Source organism: Dermochelys coriacea, chromosome 1 (genome assembly GCF_009764565.3).
Source record: "Dermochelys coriacea isolate rDerCor1 chromosome 1, rDerCor1.pri.v4, whole genome shotgun sequence".
NCBI lineage: Eukaryota > Metazoa > Chordata > Testudines > Dermochelyidae > Dermochelys > Dermochelys coriacea.
Window position 1 is genome coordinate 185,683,110 of NC_050068.2, and position 21,854 is coordinate 185,704,963.

A 21,854-nucleotide genomic window follows, 5' to 3' on the forward strand; every position below is an offset into this window, starting at 1 on the left:
TTCCAGGTCCTTTGGACCCCCCTCTTAGGCTGGTGGGGGGAATCCTTTAGCAGTGGACGGGCTTTGCCCGCCCACTTCCTGGATCCCAATACAACGGGGGGTGGGGAAGAATAGCACCTATATAAGATAAAGTCCCAAATATTGGGATTGTCCCTATAAAATTGGGATATTTGGTCACCCTAATGGGGGGATAAGGCATAGGTGCTGGATCGAGGGGTGCTGCCACAGCCCCGGCTTGAAGTGGTTCCCATCGTGCACAGGGTTTACAGTTTGGTTTGATGGCTCTCAGCACCCCCACTAGGCAAACCGTACCCCTGGGGCCGGGCAATTCCCACCCACCCCACAGGCGGCGTTCACATGCTCCCTGCACACACCCAACCCCGCAGAGTTGGTGAGGGGCTCCAGGGCTGCGACCACAGCGCAGTCACCCCTGGGCAGGGAGGGGCTGAGGTCTGGCTGCGCCCCCTGCCCAGGGCTGAGAGCGGCACGCAAAGCCCTCTCTCGGAGAGTTCACGGCCAAACGTCCGGCACTACAACTCCCAGCAGGCAAAGCGAGCGCGTCCCGGATGCGCAGCCGCGATAGGGCCCGCTGTGGACTTGACGAGCGCGGCCATCTTTGTGCGGGGCGCGCCCCCCCCCCGCTGCGGCGGCGGCGGCCATCTTTGTGCGGGGCGCTTTCCGCCCTCCGCTCCCGCGACCTCTTTTTTTCCCCCCCCTGAAGAAGCCGGCGGCCCGATGGAACCTGGGGCCGGCTGGGGGCGCGCAGGCGCAGTGAGCGGGCGGCGACTGCCCGCCGGGCTGCACCATGGGGCCGCTGGTGGCGTGGGCGCTGCGGGCGGCTGCCGTGTCCCAGTTCGTCCTCAGCCCGGGCAGCGGCGCCGCAGGTGAGAGGCTGCGATCGGGGCGGGGTCCCTCCCAGCAGCACCAACCCCCCCCCCCCCCCGCCTCGGCTTCTCTGCCCCCGGTCCCCTCCTGCAGGCGGGTCCCGCCTAGCTGCCGCCTTTGAGGCTGCCCCTTCCGTTTGGATCAGGCTCCGGCTGGTCACTGTGCCCGCTCCCTCCGTCTCCTCGCAGCCCGCCGTGCCCCCCCCCCGACCCTGCTCGGCGCCCCGGCCCTGCCCCTAGCACGGGGAACTTCCTTCTGGGGTAGGAAACGTGCTGCCAACTCCTGCTTCTTGTAGCGTGTGTCCCTGGCTCGGGCTGTACCGATTACCCCCCGTGGGCCAGGTCTTGCCTGTCCCGAGATGGGGCCGTGGGTTGGGTGAGGATAGGTTGGTGTATGCGGTGTGTACAGCACCGGCAGGCAGAGGGCTGCGAGAGGGGGCCCGTGTCCCAAGGGTGCCACTTAGCTAGTCTCAAGATACGTTTCAGAACAGAGGCGCCCATGAGGCAGTGGAAGGGGTACCCCAAAGACAGCCTTGTTTCTGTACGCTCGCTGATAGTCAGGCGCCGCATCCCTAGTTTTCTTGCACCTCTCTGGGCTTTTTCAGAGATCCTGTTAAGTACTTCCTGATCATGTAAAATCACAATCTTGTTGCTCTTAAACCAGCTTGTCACAAAAGAAGAGTTCAAACCAGGGTTTCTAGAAGCGGTTCTTTTGCTGGTGGAAAGAGGGGTCTGGTTGCCTGCGTTACTTAATTAGAATGTAATGGCCTTTGGGACATGGACTGTCGTTTACTGTGTTATGTATTAACAAATTTATTAGAGCATAAGCTTTCGTGAGCTACCGCTCACTTCATCGGATGCAAATGCATCCGATGAAGTGAGCGGTAGCTCACGAAAGCTTATGCTCTAATAAATGTGTTAGTCTCTAAGGTGTCACAAGTACTCCTTCTCTTTTTGCGAATACAGACTAACACGGCTGCTACTCTGAAACCTGTGTTATGTATGGCACCCATCATGAATCTGTCTCTGGGTCTTTCTATAATACAAAAAAGTATTATGTATAGAGCCTCTGCACAGCACCAGAAGTCTCCCAGAATACTTTTGCAAACTATATAGAAATCAATCACTTCACTCACTGCTCATCTGAAGTGGAATATGGCAGTTGTTCAGCAGCATGCAATACCACTAAAGGAGCATTAAGGACAGGAAGTGAATGCTACTATATCCAAATGAAGCTACTCTCCACTCTGGGGTCTGATTTATTAGTATCAAGTAGTTTAACTCAAAGCCAGAGATTTTTCCAGGCTCACCACTTCATGATGCCTCTCCTGGACTCCTATTTCCCTCTTAAAAGTTTTGCTGGTGTCCTATATTGCAAGTAGCTCCAACCAGCTGGTGTGAAGAGCTTCTTCTCTGACCATGGGTTTACTCTGGATCCCCCCACAGGAGCCTCCTGGTAGGTCTGTGTCTACTCTTTACCCTTATATCAGGCCTTAGCTCCCCAGACTTCTCTAAGCAGGGTACGTCTGCCAGCCAACCCACTTTAGGCATCTCTGGAAAGACCTACCCTGACTCCTGATGTCTCATTCCTGAGAAAGCAGGTTCCCTCTTATATGAAGCCTCACCCCAGGCTACCATCCTGTGATGCATGACCACATGACCCAACCACCAGCCAAATCCATACCCATCACCTGGGAGGTGGAAAACTAGGCAAGGGTCGGGATGAGCCTCACTCCCCTTAAAAGGCTAGTCCACCTTGTGGCAGAGGTATTTTACAGTTATAAAAGGAGAGTAGCCCAGCTAGGGCAGAGTGCTGCTTCTTGAGATGGCTCTGTGCATGTTTACCAGTTACTTAGAAGTAGTACTAGTAATGTACAGCACCTACATCACACATGTCCCTTTATCTAGATGTTTGGTTGAGTAAGGACAATGCCTTGACAAGAATCCAAGATTTGGTCTCTGGTACCTAGAAGAATAAGGGGCAGACGTTACTGAGCTTTCTCTCTGCCCCCTCTCAGAAGAAGGTAAAAATCAAAGGAGAGTGATTCATAGATTCCAAGGCCAGAAGGGACCATTGTGATCATCTAGTCTGACCTCCTATACAGCACAGGCTATAGAACTTCCCCAAAATAATTCCTAGAGCAGATCTTTTAGAACAACATCCAATTTTGATTTAAAAATTGTCAGTGATGGAGAATCCACCATAACCCTTGGTAAATTGTTCCAGTGGTTATTTTCTCTGACCCTTAAAAATTGATGTCTTATTTCCAGTCTGAATTTGTCTATCTTCAATTTCTAGCCATTGGATCATGTTATAACTAAGTAGCATGTGCAAGTAAAAATACTTTCCTTTAAGCCACAGGTTCAAATCCAGCTCTCTCTAGCAGTGACCAGAGTCATTGCTACCTAATGCCTGTTCAGTGGCTTATGTTAATTGAGTCTGTTCTTTCAGGGTGGATTGAGGAATCCACATTAAAAGAACCACTGTCACCTCTTGCACCCCCTTGCTGACAGTTTCAATGGAGAAGTCATGAATTGAATGGACATGGACATTCAACTCCCTCTCACACCTGGAGGCGGCACTACCATATAATGTGTTAGACACATGGATAAGAGTAGTACAGAAGTGGTCTGTGGTGTTTGACATACACCATTGCTGTCATCAGACCAGCTGGCTTTCATGGACTGGAAGACTCATTCGTCTCCTGGTAGCTGCTGTGATAATATAATGGATGTATTATATTAAGTCTTTTTCTTCTTTCTTCCTTTCAGGTGCAAAATGGAAACATTTCATCGACCAGACTGACAGAGCAGTGGAGGGCTACAGACCATGTATAAGGGAGAATTGCAGCTGCTACCAAAGGTGAGGGCATGCTTTCCTGGTTGCTTGAGGAGCCCTCTGGCACTAGAGGGAAAATACTCTTGCCATGCATAGATAGGTGGAGTGTAGCTGTGAAATGGCTGAAGGTTAAGCTATTAGACCTTCAACCAAGGAGGGAAAACTAGTTTTAAAGGAAACACTATTGATGTCCTTCCCAAAAAATTAGGTTTCAAAGAAGCAGCCATGTTAGTCTGTATCCGTAAAAAGAAAAAGAGTACTTGTGGCACATTTAAATTTGTTAGTCTCCTAAGGTGCCACAAGTACTTCTTTTCTTTTTCCAAAAAATTATGCTGTTCATGCTGTTTCCTAGAGGAGGGATGTCCACACACAAAAGCTACCCTCCTAATTGTTCTCCTTGCTGGCAGCATCAGCAGTAAAGCAGGTGACTAACTGGACCATAGTCTTCTCTAAACTCTCCGTTTGCCCTCCAGCTGATGGCCCCTCCAGAGCAGGATTGCATCACTGGCTTTCTGTGCTTTAACAATCCTGTGGAAAAGGGCTTTAGTCTCTGCCCATGTTTATCTGATACCTCAAAACAGCACCACGTGTTTAAATGAAGACAGCGGTGAGAAGAGCAGGAAGAGTCAAAATGTGCAGCCTACACTGTGGAGTACTTGGAAGACAAGAAAGCCATTAGAGTAAAGTTAGGAAACATGAGAACTGGGAATGTAATATCTTCCCTAATGTGTCTAATGAAAGGTGGTGTTTCTTCTTTCTCAGTATTAGGGAGCAGGACTTGGCTCCCTTTCAGGGAGGCATCTCCAAGGAACTACTGTCCGATGTGGTTAGCCGGAAGCTTGGGACACACTACCAGATCATCAAGAACAAGTTATATCGTGAGCATGACTGCATGTTCCCTGCTAGGTGAGAGCAGTGCAGAAAATCTCATCCATTCCACAGGAAAATAAAAAATTACTTCAGAACGAGCCATGTGACCACTTACTGAGTGGAAGTGTGTTTGACAGGTCTCCATCCCACTGTGTGAGGAAAGATCTTGATGAAGCAGACACTGGATTGAAATCTCCACACTGCGATTAGTTGGAACAGGGGTTAGAAGAGGTTAGAGTCCCAGAGAAGGCTGGCTTAAATTTTGCTGGCTGAAGGGGATAAATTTCATTGTTGCCTGGATCAAGGTTGGGTTGAGGGTCAGAGAGGGCTAGTGACTGTACCCAAGCTACCTTTATAGTGTGGGAGGATAATTTAGTGCTCTTTTGTTCAATGGAGTGAGAGGATCCAGAGGAAAGATTCTCATCCATTTCCCCTGCATTTGTACCCTCTATCATAGTGGTGCTCCTTTAGTGGAAAGAGTTGGATGCAGATGCCTTCACGGTCCATCAGTGCTGCTCTCAGTTAACCAGGAGGGTTCACTGCAAAGCAGGGTGGGTGAAAATCTTGGTTAAAAAAATTCATAAATGTATTTTTTGTTTTAAATCATGATTTTTTTTAAAAAAATTTTCTAAGAGAAAAGTTTTTAATGGAAATAGTTTTAGCTTCTGAGACTGCAGACTTCTATGCATGTGCTTAACTTCAAGCATATGAGTAATGGAAGTCAGTGGGACTATTTGTGTGACTAAAGTTTCTAAAGTTCTGTGCCCAAGTTTTTGCAGGCGAAGAGCCTTCATTTTCAATATTTTGAGGTTTTTTCTATATAGCAATTTTGTACAATGAAAATCCCCTAGCAGCAACAACATTTTTTAAAACCCAGCATTTATTATCTAGTTCATTGTACGTATTAATATAAAGTTTCAATAGCACAAATTTTCAAATTAGTTTTACAGAATCTTGACGTGATTTAAAGAAAGTTTGTTTTAAAAAATAAAATGCATATGATTTAAATCAGTTAATTACATTGTCTTAATTTAAATCACTTCACCCTGCTACAAAGTGACCTGAGATGCCTGCTCTTGGCCCTTGCCAACCTAGAAAGCAACAGATGAGGGGTCCTTCCCTGCTTATGTGCTTGAGAGTAAAGGATTGACTTAGGAATTGAACTGCAGTGTCTTCTGGTAGTGCACAGCCTACTGACCGAATCTTCCCACTTGGGAAGAAATCACTTTAACAGAGTTATCTTTTTCTCTTCTGATCTGTTGCATTATGTTTGTGGCTTCCTCAGTCACTTGTTAGGTGAAAAACTCTTCTGTGATGGATGCAAATGCTAAATAAGGGCTATCCCATTACATTTCCTATGGTTGGGTTAGGTCAGTCCGTGGATGGGAGATTCTAGTAAACACCCAGGTTCTTCAGCAAGTGGTATTGATGATTTGGTTGGTGCCATGCCACTTTTGAGTCACCATAGAACCAGCTCCAGCCTGATGTCTTGCTTGAAATGGACTCTTTCAAATGAGACATAAAACTAAGATTTTGACCACTTATCATAAACAATCCCAGGGCAGTTTTTTCTGCCAGGGTACGAATGTTTACCTTGCGTGATTATAATTACATTCTGCCTCTCTACATTCCCCAGTCAGTTTCATTTGGATGCGGTAGTCTTGATTTCCTGTCCTAAGCAGCTGAGTACTGGTGTGCACTCTGAAACCGTTATTTGTTGCCTCCCTGAGTTTCAATGGTGGGTGGAGTGATTGCGGTGTCTATTGTCTACAGATTGTATGTTTTGTTGAGTGCTTCTGGGGATTTTGGATGAAAGATACTATGTAAATGTTTGTTATTAAGGCCCTACTTAACTTGCGATATTGCGGAAATTGCAAATTCTACAGTAGTACGCTTCCACCACAGTTTTGACAGTGGGAGCTACACCGTATGTGGGGCTGACAGTGGGAGCCCCTGCTCTCAGCCCCAGGTGGCTGACAGTGGAAAATTGCAGAAAAATAATTTTACTTTTCTGCAATTTTCCATGGCTTGTCCACAACTCAGCTGCAATTTTTTGACACTGTCTTTGTTTCTAACTAGCCCCAAACCTGGCCATCTCATACTTCAGCGTTTGTGTCCTCCAGCTTTGTTCTCCCTTTTAGCTTTTTTTTTTTTTTTCCACCTTCTTCAGCTCTGCCCCTTCAGAACAATAACTGGTGGGGGAAGCGAAGGCCTGGTGACACTAAGCCTTTTGCTCATGGCTTTTTGTTTGTCAATTCTCTGCAGATGTAATGGGGTCGAACATTTCATTCTGGAGATCATTGGCCGCCTCCCAGACATGGAGATGGTGATCAATGTGCGAGATTACCCCCAGGTCCCCAAGTGGATGAAGCCAGTCATTCCAGTATTCTCTTTCAGCAAGGTGAGAGACTGCAGGCACCTTTGTGGTAGTGGGGGACACTGTGACCTGCATTTCATCCTCTAGTTCATTGCAGCCACAAGAGTAAGAAGCTATGCATTCCTTGCCTAATGGGACACAGGAATTTTTAAGGGAGTTGAGGGTTCTGCCACAATGTATTTTCTTTTTCCAGTGCCCAAAGGCTCTGAGTTAAAATTACCCTTTTCTTTCAGATACAAAACCCAGAGTTGTTTGCTCTTTATATTTATACACTTTCTCTTTCTAGCTCTCCAGTGCAAAGAATTAGAAATTTGTTGAAGGGAATGACTCCCAAACAAGCTCATGCTCTAGATAAGTGTCTCATCTGTCAAACAATGGGGTGATGCATACCACCACTGGATTTAGTGCCATTATCCCTATGGTTCATTATTCTCTTTAGATCTTTGATAAAGTTATAATTTGATTTTAAGATCACTGTTAAAGGAGTGGGCTTGTGGCCTCACCAAAAATTCAGTTGCTTTGAGTTAATTTGCATATTATAATCCTCTTGGTTAATGGTCCAGAAAAGTAATGGTAGCTTTTTCTCATAGCTACGAGGTGACACCAGTGAACTGTAGCCTCAGGATTACATCACAGCTGTGAAAAATTATGGGAGTTTATTGAAGTTCCTTCTTTATTTCAAGCGGAATGTGGCCAATGGAACCAGCTGCTCAGATACCATTTGGGGGTGCAGTACAAATGCCTCTACAGAGCCATTGGGGAAGTGCTGATAAACTGTTGGATGCTCAATTCCGATAAAGGCCATTTGACCAGTGAAATTAAGTGGCATCACTTAAGGGATTATGTCCTAATGGTGACTTATAGTCACAGGCACCAACTTTCCTTGGCGCTGATGGGTGCTTGTGCTTCAGCCCCGCCTCTTCCCCAAGCACGCCCTGTTCCTCCTCCCCCCTCCCTTCCAGTGCTTGCTGCGCGAAACAGCTGTTACGCGGCGCAAGTGGTGGGAGGGAGGGGGGAGAAGCAGGACGTGGCGGTGTGCTCAGGGGAGGAGGCGGAGGTGAGCTGGGTGAGGGGGCAGGGCAGGGAGCTGCTGATGGGTGCAGAGCACCCACCAATTTTTCCCCCTGGGTGCTCCAGCCCCGGAGCACCGACCGAATCGGTGTCTATGCGTAGGATGATCCCTAGGAAGTCTGAAGTGGATTAAAGAGAAGCCGTGAGCAGCCTAGATGGCAAAGTGGTGCAGGAAATGATCATAACAGTACTGCCTATTTTATGACCAATAATAACATTTGTAGCTATACATAATACATATCTTTTTAAAAAGGTAATCAAAGCCATGCTTCAGGGTATTCGCTGATCATGCTAGTGGTCAGAAAGAATATTTTTTCTCCATGTAGAACATTGCACAACTAATCTGGTGCATTATGGGTTTCTCTTCCCCTTCCTCTGTAGCATCTGGTTTTAGACATGGCAAGAGGCAGGATACTGGGTTTGATAGTCCAGCAAATCATAGCACCTCTTTCCCCTTCACATACATATACACACACAAAACCAGCCTCTTTTTTTTTTTTTTTTTTTTTTTTTTGTTGGGCATGTGGCCTCCCAGTACTACAAGGACGGCATTGCTATGTTGCCAGTAGGGTGGGCGGTAGGTGAGGGCAATACACTGAGAAACAGAATCTAAGCTTGGTTCTGCTCCCCTGGATAAACCTGCAATCCATGCTCCACATCTGTGAGGGCATTTGATTGACTGATTGAAACATTTTCCCCAAGTAAAATGTTACAGATTGTTGGAAACCAGAAGAAGGCCAGGCAAGTCACAAGAATGGCTTGTTTAACACCAGCTGGGCAGGAAGCTTATGTTCAGGCTAGTCACGAAGAATCGTCCTTGTCATGTGTACTGGCTAAATACCTTTTGTGTGTTTATTTTGTTTTCTTAAACAAAACTCAACTGCTCCTCTTCTTAACAGTGAGGGTGAAACTTGGTTAAATGCATGGCCACTTGTGTACCTGCTGATTTTCTTGTTTTTAAGACTTCTGAGTACCATGATATCATGTATCCTGCCTGGACGTTTTGGGAAGGGGGGCCAGCTGTTTGGCCAATTTACCCGACAGGTCTTGGGCGCTGGGACTTAATGAGAGAGGACCTCCGAAGGTATGTTTCAGGAGAGAGGAGTTTTTTACGTAGAAAAGAAACAACTCAGCATAACTATGCAAGAGAACCTCCTAGCATTGATGCAACATGGTGACAATAACTTCTAAGCCTCTTAGGTCTATATTCCTGAAGCCAAATCACCTTGTGCTCAGAGGACTGTTTTTACACAGGAGAAGAGACAGGACTTCTCTAAGGCAGTAGCTCTCAAACTTTCCAGATTACTGTACCCCTTCAGGAGTCTGATTTGTCTTGAATACCCCCAAGTTTCACCTCTCTTAAAAACTGTTTGCTTATAAATTGTTTACTTTCTCATTTTTACCATATAATTATAAAATAAATCAATTGGAATATAAATATTGTACTTACATTTCAGTGTACGGTATATAGAGCAGTATAAATAAATAGTCTGTATGAAATTTTAGCTTGTACTGACTTTGCTAATGCTTTTTATGTAGCCTGTTGTAAAACTAGGAAAATATCTAGATGAGTTGATGTACCCCCCTGAAAGACCTCTGTATACCCCCAAGGGTACATGTACCCCTAATTGAGAACCACTGATCTAAGGGTATGTCTGAACTGCAATTAAAAACCCATGGCTGGCCTGTGCTAGCTGACTCGGGCTTGTGGGACTCGGGTTGTAGGGCTGTTTAATTGCAGTGTAGATGTCCAGGCTTGCAGTTTAATTGCAAAGTAGACATCCCTGTGAGGTTCCCAGCATTCAGACTGCAGCCTGAGCCAGAATATGTACACCACAGTTAAACAGCCCCACGGCGCCAGCCCCGTGAGCCTGAGTCAGCTGGCATGGGCCAGCTGTGGGTGTTTGATTGTAGTGTAGACATACCCTAGGGGACCAGAATCACTGACTAGTAAGACAGGAGAAGTTTGTGAGAGAGTATTTTTCATTTGGCCAGTATATTCTTTTGTCAGTCTAAGGGTTGGTCTCCCTCAGAGAGCAGCTGTTAAGACTGGTTTACAGTACAGAGTTAGGTCAACGTAAGACAGCTTACATCGACCTAACTCTGTAAACATCCACACTAAAATGTCAGTCCCACCGATGTAACTTGCCCACTACACCGACTTAACTGCACCTCTGCAAGAGGTGTAATGCTTAGGTCGATGTAGTCAGGTCGACTCAGTGTCAGTGTAGACGCTGTGTTGTTTACATCAACTGTTGCTGCCTTTCAGAAGCTATCCCACAATGCCCCACACTGGCAGTTACATTGGTGCAAGCACTCCTGGTGAGGACACATACCAATGACGCAAGGAGCGCAATGTGGACCTGCAAAAGTGCTGCAGTGGCTGTATGTAGACATAACCTAGATCAACTTAATTTTGTAGTGTAGGTGAAGCAAATATAGAGGAAGGTGAGCAAATATAGGAATGCTATGGAAAGCAAAGCATTTTGAAGCAAAGATCTGCTAGCAACAGACCCCAAGGTTAAATGTTTTCCTGCTTGAATTCCTAAGGCAATAATTGAGGCCCAAAATACAGGTATAAAAAAAATTGTGGAGGAGCATTAAAAAAAAAAAAAATCATTCTTTCTTGAGCACAGAACTACACCAGGCACCAAATTGTATGATTTCTTAAAAATAACTCTCCACCTTAAAAAAATATACAATCAGATCCATGCAGGCAGATCCTCTGACCCATATGGAGCTCCAGTGACTTCACTGGGGCTCCATGCACGTGCAAAGGTCTACCTGCACAGAGCTGATTGCAGGAGTGGGACCTGTGTTTTAGACAAGACACAAGTGAGAGTAACAAACAGTGTAGAAAGGATTGGGGAAGAAAGGATAAGGGTTACAAAAACTAATCCTGTGGGATAACAATTCTGACATACACGTGTGTTGGTGGATGTGTGAACGTACACATAAGAGATACACACATTGTATTTAAACTTTCTTTTTATTTTGTTTTCTAATGGTTCAATTATTTGTTTATATTTAAAGTGAAAGTTGTTTGTGCAAACATTAGCCTGCAAAGTTAGGCACTTAACAGTGTTCTGCATGTACAAGAGAAGTAGAAAGTGAAATTGCCTAGAAACTGCCCATTTGATATGCATGATCTATGCTCAGTGAAATGCAAAAAAAGTAAAGCAGCAGCATAAGTAGTGAAATGTGAACTGGAGTTTTTAAATGATTTAAATTTCAATAATTCACAGTGTTACTGATAACACAGGAAAGAGTTTGTTTTTGTGTGTATAGATTGATATCTTGGCTAAAGAGCTACCATCTGTGGGAAAGGCTTATCTTGTTGGACTTAGCTGAGATGTTTTCTGCTCTAATGAAATAATTGGTTCCCATCAAACCTCAAGAATAATGAAATGTGACTATACTGCAGAAACTGACGACACTTTTTCCTGCTTGTGTTAAATTATTTATTACCACATATTAAAAATGTTTTTAGATCTGCAGAAAAATGGCCATGGAAGAAAAAAATCTCCAAAGGATATTTTCGAGGATCCAGGTGAGTGCATTTTCCAACTCCAGGATATTCTGGCAATATAGGCTGCCAACAGGTGCTAGTTTAATGAAGTACAAAATAAGGCTGAGGAAAATATGCACTAGCTTTTTATTTCTGAGGATCTTTAAGTACTACTTGACACAGCAGTTGCCATTTAAAAAGCAGTATGTGCAGTGCTATGACATTTCCTGTGCTAAATGTAGGCGATATTGCAAAGACCATGCCAAAGGGAAATATTTGCTGTGCAGCACTAATGCTTTGTTCCACCCTCACCCCACCACGTGGCCGTGGCTATTTCTGTCCACTTCGTGCAGAAAAGTACCTGACAGAGTTTGGTCCAATCACTAGTTTCTGTTTCAGTCAGCAAGAAAGCACAATAAGTTTGGCTTGAGGAGCAGTGGTGGAGCTGCATGGGGGTGCATTTAGGGGTAGGTCAGCACTGCAGCTAGAAGCGATTTGCCCTAGCATGCTAAAAAATAGCAGTGGTGGACATTGTGGCCCTAGTGGAGGCTTGGGCTAGCCACCCAAGCTCAGACCCACCCTACTCCCTGGATCCAAGTTCGGGTGGCGAGTGTGAGCCTCAACCATTGCCGCAGCATCCACACAGCTACTTTTTAGAGTGCTGGCACAAACCCCGCTAGCCTGCATCCGTCGACCTGGGCTGGGTGGCTTGCTCCCAGCTGCAGTGCCTTACGGTGTCAGCTGTTTGGACTTGGGAAATTTTCTCTCTCTAAGTACTAACCACAAAATGTAACCAAAATATGTTTCTAAAAAGCAAATAGGGTGCACCCCTTTGTACAACATCCTCTCGGCTCATTTGCTAAGCATTAGCTGCCATTTGCAACTAATTTAGTGTAATAAGATATACTTATAACAATAGCGGCGATGGGTGTGCTATGAAGAGTTCAGCTGTTTTAGTTCTTAATTAATAAATGGTTTGAATAGGGACTCTTTTTGTTCTGTATTTCGCTTCCCTTGCAATGGGACCTTCAGCTACTTTGATATGCATTGGGAGGTTTGTCTGGTATCATCATAGCTCCTTTGTGGGCATCTAAATGCTTTATTTTGTAATTCTCTGCAGCAGTGCATTTCAGTGAATCATCGGGTATCCTTACAGCAATGATACCTGGATGTGGGGAGTAAGGAAGGAGAAGACTATTTATTTTTTTTTCTTATTGTTTATAGGTTGTGCATTTAAGAAAACAGACTTTTAAAATGTGCGACTATCAATAGTGTATTCTGGAGGCAAAGAGACTGAAGATTTCATTATTGTCACACCCATGTTAATTTTTCTCCTAACAAAGGGCCTAATCCTAAAAGATGCTAATCATCTCTTAACTTCATGATTTAGATATAAATTGAGAGTAAGTAGCACCTCTCAGGATCAGGCACAAAGAGAATATAGCTCTTTTGCTGGTGTGTTCTGAATAATGTCTAAAGAATATACCACTTAAAACTAAATGGGATACGGGAATATCACTTAGTTATTCCATTGCATGAACCCCTTGTCCCCTTTCCCCCAGTTATGTCCTCCTACAGATATTGTGAGCAGCATTTATCAATATTGCCTTCAGGCCACATAAGAACCAGTCTGATAGAGTCCAGGAGGCATTTCTGTCTTGAATCCCATTGTTTGTTGGTTGTCATGCAGACGTAGCTTTGGAGACCTGCAGAATGGCACTGACTGATTTGAATGTTGTTTCTGTTGCAGAACAAGTCCTGAGAGGGATCCCCTCATTGTTCTGTCTCGAGAGAACCCAGAACTCTTCGATGCTGAGTACACTAAAAACCAGGCCTGGAAATCTGAAAAAGTAACCACTTACGAGCCAACCGCATAAGCAGCTTAGGAAGCAATAGTTTAAAAAGGGCAATTTCAAGTGCTTTATGTAAATGTTGCTTCTTATGAGACTGGTGATAATAATGGTGGGGGTGGGGGAGGCTGTGTCACTAGTTAAGCCACTTCTAAGTCAGGCGTTCAAATTATTGCCATCTGATGGCTGTATCTGTCTAATGTAGGTACTGGTACTTGCATGGCCCCATCACTGCAGTCTCTGAGCAGCTCACAAGTATTTAAAAATAAGTAGCAAGCCCCTCCTTCTCCCCCCAGGATAAGTAACTCAAGGAGTTTCTGTGTGTGTGTGTGTGTGTGTGTGTGTGTGTGTGTGTGAGAGAGAGAGAGAGAGGTTCTTAAGGGAAAGTGGCATCACAGAGATGAGTTTTCCATGTAGAGCTGAATGCAATGAGAGCCAGGGTCATTCCTATCTCTTTCAGGTGTGACTCCCATAGTGTAACACAAGTCCTATGAAGTTCTGTTTCCAGCACTTATGAACCTCCCCCTGCTGGTCGATAGTTTCATTGTTGTGATGGATCGAAGTTGTTGTGGGAGCTCAGAGTCAAAGAGGGAGAGAGGCTCTCACAGGTAGCTATGGTCAATCCAACAGAGGACTTTGAATAGCCAGGAAAGGACCTTGAATGAATTCTGCATGAACTCCCTACTGAATATAGAGAGTGGAGCACTGGAGAGATGTGGTTGGGGTGACCTGTGATGCTACAGTATTTTATCCCAGTTAGAGCTTTCCCAGGGTGGGTGGCTTCAGTCCTAGAGTTGCAATAACCAAGCCAGGAAGTCATGAATTCATGGATTGCTGTAGCCCAGTCTGTGTTTGATGGACTAGAGCACAATCTTCTTTTTATCTTTTGCCCTTGTGGTTATTTGAGCATCTAGTAACCTTAACCTGTCCAAGTGGACCCCAAAGCTAGAGACTGACTGAACAAACTGAGGGCAAATGCCCTCAGTAATGGGGAAGCAAGTTCTTTGAAGTGCTTCCTTCTTCTACCAGCATTAGCTCATTCTTCCCTGGGTTTGGCTTTAGCCAGCTATCCTTTTTCAGGTGCTGCTTTTGGCTAGGCATTGAGAAATCTGGAAGACTGTGCTGCTCACGTTTGATACAGAGTTGGGTGCTGTCATCTGGAAATGGCTGGCACTTCAGCCCAGGTTGCCTGACCTGTTCCCCAAAAGGCTTCATATATGTTGGGAGGGGGGAACAATAGTTGGGAGGGGGGATAGAGCCTCGTGGGACTCCACACATGAGGGCTGTGGAGGAACTGTTGCCCATAACAACCTTCTGCGGTTCTGAGAAGAAAGATCTGACCCACTAAGGGCATTTTGCCCCTGCAGCTTCTAGGAAGCTGGACTGAGGTATTTCATTATCAGTGAGGAAAATTCTTGTCAATTTGCAAAGACAGTCACTTAGATTCAGACTGTGGTAGCAGAGCAGACTCTTTAGGGGACGGTTTAAGCCATTGTTGTTCATTGAAGTTTTAGACCTGTGGGAGAAGCAACCAGAGACAGTAGCAAAGATTATTTTGGCCTTCGTGATTGAGGGTTTGTGTCTGCTGCCAGTCTGCTGAGGATGAGGGTCTGGGTGTCAGTGACCAACATAGCTTTGTGCTATCTGCATCTGCTCAGGAGGTTTCAACCCTTCCTCTGTGATGGGGGAAGCTCTCACTGCGGCCGACTGTTAACTCTTCTGTGGACAAGTTGGAGGCTTTTTGACAGTTCCTGGCATTAACCAACAACGCTTTCCCCAGCACTGTTAACTTGAAAGTTCCAGTGCACACAGAGATGAGGAAGATGAATTGCTAAAGCCTAATCCTCTTTATAGTCATTAAGTAAGAGACTTGTTCTTAGAATGTTTGTAACCTTATGGAGAATATATCTTGGGTAAAGACGAGAGAGGCCCCCAAAGATGCTAATACAGTTAGAAGCCAGACTGGGTGGGTTTTCCTATGAGCAGGGAAACTTTTGAGACTTCAGCCTTATTTGTGGTTTGTTGAAAAAGAAGCCTCATACAAAATGAGATCAGAAAATAAACTGTATTTAATTAATTTTTTTAAGTCTCTTTTTTTCTTGAAGGACACTCTTGGGAAACCACCTGCGAAGGAAATTCCTCTGGTCGATCACTGCAAATACAAGTGAGGTTTTGCTCAATAAATATGTTTAGGAGCTGCTGAAATCTTATTTGATTGTTAGTGTTGCTAGGCTTGTTTGTTTTAATGCATTATTTATTTTTATTTTTTTTTTTTTTAAGGACCCAGTCCTGGAACTGAATCCATGGAGGCAGTCAGATCTCTGCACCTACATGGAGTCAGTTGAAGGTTTGGGAGAGCTTAGTTTGACCTCTTTAAATGCCAGTGTCAGGAGACTACCAAGTCTGGAATGTAAAGGAGAACTGAAGGGCTCTGTGGAAACTAACTACAAAAGCCTCCCTTAAACCAAAACGCTTAAAATTAAGCGTGCCCTTTTTACTTCCCTACCAAACCCTGAGTTCAGGGTTCTCTACAGTTGTTTATATCGCTAACCACCATGGCATAAGAAATGTAGCTCTTGGTCTGGTATGGGACTCAGTGATGCTATAAAATGTAAACAGGGAAATAAGGAACTTGAAATCTGACCTTGGCAGGTGAAGTGTCTCTGTTCTCGCTTTCTCACTAGTTTTTACATCAGAGGCGGGGGGGATGCAATATGCAGACTTGTTAGCCAGAGCCTAGTCTCTCCACACACATTTTTCATTTGAGGTGAGGGCACTTAGCATTTCAGATTTTAAAAAGCAGTCAAAGTTTCAAAAAATTGATTTAAAAAAAATCCTGAGTTAGTGGATGGGGAATACCAATACAAAATCAAATGTCTTTGCTTCTCTTTTTACAGATACCTGTTTAATTTCCGGGGGGTAGCAGCCAGTTTCCGTTTCAAACACCTCTTCTTGTGTGGCTCATTAGTCTTTCACGTAGGGGAAGAGTGGCTGGAGTTCTTCTACCCACAGCTGAAGCCTTGGGTACATTACATCCCAGTCAAACCAGACCTCTCTGATGTCAGGTAGGAGACTACAGGTGATTTTTTTGGAATGACTCAATGATCCCAAGTGTGTTATGTAGAGTATTTCATGCAGTGGGCTGTATGCTACCCATGCTATGCAACGTATGATCAGGCTTGGGTTATACTGACAAATATCTACGCTCTGTCTCGTATTCAGTGCACCAAAGGTAGAAAAAACATCATGTGACATTTGCCCCATAGAGAGAGAGGATGTATACATTTCATTCTCCTTTTTTTGTAAAAGAAACATACAAAATTCTCAGTGCATATTAGTCATACAGGAAATAGTTTAGAGCCATAGACATGTAGAGGGAGAATATATTATTAGGCTCATTAGAGACACACAATAAATGTTGACATTTTTCTAACGCAAGTTTGATTATTGAAGGTATTTTTGATTATGTCTTACTTTTTTAGTAATAATATCTATTCTGAGATCTGGGCCAGATCTGGTGTGTCCGATGTTCAGCACACCTTGAACCAAAAGGTTAGAAGTGAAAATTGAGACAAGCCCTCAGCATTTCTGACCTACAGAGTAAAAAGGAGAGCAGTCATCTTAGTCGTTAATGGTTCCAAATGTTTGTCAGCTGCCGGAATTCAGGACTTCCCCCCGCCCACTCTCCCTCAAGACTGATATGAAAGTTTGGTTATGAAAGTAGCAGCACCAATCACATGTTTGGCTTTAGAATCCCCAAATCTAGTTCTGCCACACACACTAGCTGGGTGTGTGGTATTCTACACTGAGCCAATTCTTAGTTGCAATTTTTCTTTTTCCTTTTAGGGAGCTGTTGCAGTTTGTGAAGGAAAATGATGATGTAGCACAAGAAATTTCAGAGAGGTAAATTGTGTATTCTTCCTGATTGTCAAACACCCGTCCTTCAATATTCTTTGTACTGTACAGCATTCAAAAGAGAGACCTATCAAGGACAGCCTGGTGATAACAGCGCACAATGTCTCTATCTTCAGCAGTTAAAGCAGGGAGAGTGGCAAGCTCAGGGTAGTCATACCCGGATAACAGAACTCTTCACCTCTAGGCCTCTAGTTCAAATCTGATCCATGTCAGTAGTCTCCCAGAGAGGTACTAACTTTTGTTCATGGTACGAAATGAGTTAGCCCCAGTGAACAAATGTCCATTTCACAAAAATGCTGCCACCACCACTGGGAGTAAATGTCAAACAGAGCTGATTGGTGAGGCAATGCAGGGGAAGCGTGCAGTGCCACTCCCTAGGCTGTACCTGTCTTGTGAATAATTAGTTATCAGAGCTGCTAGTGGTAATGAAAGGTATCACATTAACATTAATAATAAACAGTATATTTCACTGTACATCCAAATTCTCATATTTCCCCATTTTAAAAAAAATCTTGGAAAATTGATATAAAAAAAACTAAATCCAAGGATTTTTCATTTTACAAGAACAAAGTCTGACTTTGGGCTGTCACTTTATTTTTGTTTGCCTCCAGGGGGCACCAGTTCATCATGGACCACTTGCAGATGAAGGATGTCTCTTGTTACTGGGAGACTTTGCTGACTGAATACTCTAAAGCCCTGACTTACAAAGTTAAGAGGAGGAAAAACTATGATGAGATTGTCTCCAAACACTTGAAAACAGAACTTTAAAACCAATGTGGTTCTCTTTCCAATTCAAGGCTTGGGACTGGTGGTCACACCAGTCTTTGGATTTTCAGTATCTTCTGTTACTCTTTGTCCCTTAGATTTATTATCTCACACTCTAAAGCAGTGGTTCTCAACCAGGGTCCGTGGACTATGTCTAAAGGGTTCGTGAAAGACTTAGACTGAAAACTGACAGAACAGAATTCAACTATATATACAGACAATATATTTCCAAAGGGGTCCACACCTCCATTCGAAATTTCCAAAAAAGGTTGAAAACAGCAAGCAGCATTATTGTTACTTTAAAACAGTTCCTGTGCAATGAGACTGAATCACATTAGCTAGACCCAAAACTTTTGGAGAACGTATATAATCAATGAGGCAGTTGAGTCTAGTGCTTAGAGCAGGGAACTGCCAATCAAGACTCCTGGGTTCTGTTACCACCCCAATCTCTAACTCACTATGAGCCTGATCCAAAGTCCATTGCGGTAATTGGGAGTTGTCAGTGGCCTTTGGATCATGCCCCTGGCCCTATGTGACCTCAGACAAGTCATTTAAACCCTCTGTGCCTCCCTCCATGTAGGTATACTCCTATTTGGGGCAAATTGGCAATGTTATTGTGATTGTGTGATGGCTGTTTAGGTACAGGTGTTTCCTGTCAGCAGCCGTGGTTGGGGTTTTAGGTTACCTTTATGGGTAGCTTAGGGTTGTTGTTTTTTTAAGTCTGTAAAGCACCCAGATGTTAACACCATGTTGGACACTAAAAAATATCTTTGAACAGCGAAACTACCTACCTCACAGAGGGGTTTTGATGATGAATGAATGTTTTTAAAGTGCTCTGTGATCCTGAGATGAGAGGTGTAATCATAATGCACAGTGTTCTCTGCCTGTGCCACCCGAAGGGGTACGCTTCCCATCCCTTGCATTTGCCCTAAATAATCTCAAGGCCTTGCATAACCACCTGTCTTTTGACCAAGGATAGCTGGATGGAGGTTTTAGTCTGTGCATTCCTTTGGCACTTTTACCTTATGTTTTAAAAATTGGATGTCTTCTCCATGTAAGCTGTGAACTGTCCGTCTCTGTGAGTTGAGACTCTGTCTTCTAGACCATGTGGCTGTGTTAACAGTACCAGCTTGCCTGATTCTCAGCACGTTGGCTTTGAATATGAAAGGTTGGATGTCACTGGAGCACTTCTTTTTGCAGCCTTTCAACATGGCTCCTTAGTTGTGTGGTGGGCTCACTGCAGAATGAAGTAAAGTGCTAAGACTGTCTGAAAGCACAACAGCGTAAGCATCTGCTTGGAGTCTCACTCTTTTTTGAGGTTCTTGCATCTTATGTAAGTACTGCAACTCAGCTGGCCATGTGCTACTTAGATAACTGGTGGGGTGGGGAGAGGGAACAGAGGGGAGATGGAGGCAACTACTTACCCCCATTCCTCCTTTGTCAACTGAATCAGAGGAGTAGAAAAAGCCATGACCTGATTTTTCTGACTTCTGGCAGATTAGGGTGCTGCAGAGTTCTCACACACAAACACACCCCAACATCAGGCCCCAATACAGAGCAAGAAGGACTAGACATGACAGGCAAACATCAATTTCTAGTGCAGAGCACCAATTACAGGACCACTGGCTGGGCGACCCAGTATGTAAAAGAGTTAAATTAGGAAATGAATAACTTAGAGTCAGAACTGTGTAATATTGGAAGACTTTTTAATAAAAGCTCGAGTGACAGGTTTTAATGAGGAGATGGAATTATCTGAAATGATAAAACAGATTTACCTACTGTATCTTTAAACCCTTTTTGTTTTTAATGAAGTGCTTTTGGATTAAAAACAAAGTCAACAACCCTTTTTATTGGCTGAATTATTTTTTCAAAAGAATGATTCTTTCATAATAAAAGAACTGGACAGTCAACAGCTGTTCTACCCAACAGGATGTAGCAATATATACATTCCTTACCATTTGTTCTCTTTAGGGAGACTTTTTAGAGGAATTGGATAGCTCATGGGAATGGGATTGAGAAGTGGAGCCTTTCACATCTAAAGCTATATCTATACTTAAGGGAGCATGTAGAGTACACTCACTACATGGGTTGCTGAATGCTACAGTGAAAGACAGGCTGTGTCCACGTTTGTCATTGTGGTGTGTAGCTATCCATGACTGGAAAAGGCTCAGAGAGCAGGAAGGCAGCAGGGCATTACATTGGTAAAAATGGTGTGGACATGGAAGGCACTGTTTGGGTGTGTAGAGAACCGTGTAGGGTATATACCCTGGGAGTTCAGGCATGGAGGGCACTCTGCTCATCTAAGCCATGTCTCACCGTCTGCACTGCTATTTATACCCGTGTAAGTTGGGCGTACAGTGTCTGTATTCTACACATCACCATAAGTGTGGATGTACCTTGCATCACTAATTCAAATCTTGTCCAAAATAGGTAGAGATTAAGAATTGTTGCCACCCGCTAGCTGTTCAGTGGCCCATGTGAAATAATTTAGGGAACTGAGTTAATTTCCTTGTAGGCTGGCAGACGTATCACTAAACCAGGTGTGACTAATTGGCCCCCTTGCTGCCCATCTCAGCAGAAAAGCCAAAGATTGCATTGACAGGTGACTGGAGTCCCGTCTCCACTCTAGGGGTGGTTTCTCCCTCCAGAGTAACATGTTCTTGGGGCAGTGTGTTAAAACTGCCCTGTTCTGTGAGTATATCATTTGTAATGCAGCTGTAGTTTAGGAGCCCTAGTTAAGGACCAGGATCTTACTGTGATTGGCGGTGTACAAATGCAACAAAAAGACAATGTCTTCCCCAGAGAGCTTACAACCTAAGACGAGACAACCGGTGAATAAGACAGAGACGGGGGAGCCCAAGGAAACAGCCAATACTGGTAAGTATGATAGGCAGAGGTCTCAACACACCAGCTGGCTAACTTGTCAAGGTGGTTGTGGGCATCATGGCAAAGGGGAGCTTTAGGAGGGATTTGAAGGAGAACAAGGAGATAACTTTACAGGTGTTTAAGGGGAGCTCCTCCCAAGCTTGAGGGACAGCATGGGAGAGAACATGAAGGTGCATTTTTTTAAAACCAACAAGTGGGTGATGAAGGCGGCCATCATTAGCAATGCAGAGGCAAGAGCAACTCAACAGCATATATGATAGGTAGGGTGAGGATAGGCTGGGAAGGGCTCTGAAAGTTAAGGTATGTAGTTTGTGCTCGGTGAGATGGAGAAGAGTGAGCCAATGGAGGGACAGAAAAGGATGATGCAGTCAAAGCAATGAGCCAGGCAAATTATCTTTTCCAGCTGCATTTTGAATGGGTATAAGCAGCAAGACATCAGTCTCTAGAGCATCAGCACTAATTTTCCAGTCAGAATTTAAAAAGACAAAAAAAGTATGAACTCTAAAGTACACAAGGACCAGCTCAGGATTGTAGATCGTGAGGTATGAGGGGAAGTACTACTCGCTCTTGTATTTCTTCAATTCTGGGTACAGTATGGTTAAGGTTTCCCTGGACTATACTTTTGCATTTTCAAAAAGGAATATAGCTTTGGTTTCATTTCTTGTATTTTTTTAAATATCTTTTTATCCTACTGAACCATACAGAAAACTAATGTAAGGAACCATAAGCAGAGGCACTAAGCATCACGATTGAAACGCAACTTCCTCCAACCATACATTCAAATCACAATAGGGCTAAATCTGTCTGATCTCTTTTGGAAGTAGATAAATGAAGCTCCTTGCCCTTTACTGGGAAAGGGAGGTCAATGAAATCTTACGAACCAAGATCC

At 44.2% G+C, this 21,854-nt stretch overlaps 1 protein-coding gene across 4 annotated transcripts; it reads left to right on the forward strand.

Moving 5' to 3' along the window:
• Window positions 1–663: 663 nt before the first annotated feature.
• On the forward strand, window positions 664–19,920 carry POGLUT1 (protein O-glucosyltransferase 1). 4 transcript variants are annotated; one of them, XM_038368646.2, is made up of 11 exons: window positions 664–884; window positions 3,657–3,747; window positions 4,486–4,629; window positions 6,859–6,994; window positions 9,004–9,125; window positions 11,532–11,591; window positions 13,300–13,399; window positions 15,505–15,563; window positions 16,297–16,464; window positions 17,246–17,302; window positions 17,926–19,920. In XM_038368646.2, the coding sequence occupies exons 1-11, from the start codon at window positions 806–808 to the stop codon at window positions 18,080–18,082; spliced, it is 1,173 nt and encodes a 390-aa protein (XP_038224574.1). In that variant the 5' UTR covers window positions 664–805; the 3' UTR covers window positions 18,083–19,920. The 4 variants fall into 4 exon arrangements, 3 of the variants coding, with proteins under 3 accessions (XP_038224574.1, XP_038224580.1, XP_038224567.1); XR_005288501.2 differs by having other exon boundaries at window positions 676–884; window positions 15,487–15,563; window positions 16,297–16,478; window positions 17,926–18,050; XM_038368639.2 differs by having other exon boundaries at window positions 687–884; window positions 15,487–15,563.
• Window positions 19,921–21,854: the final 1,934 nt, after the last annotated feature.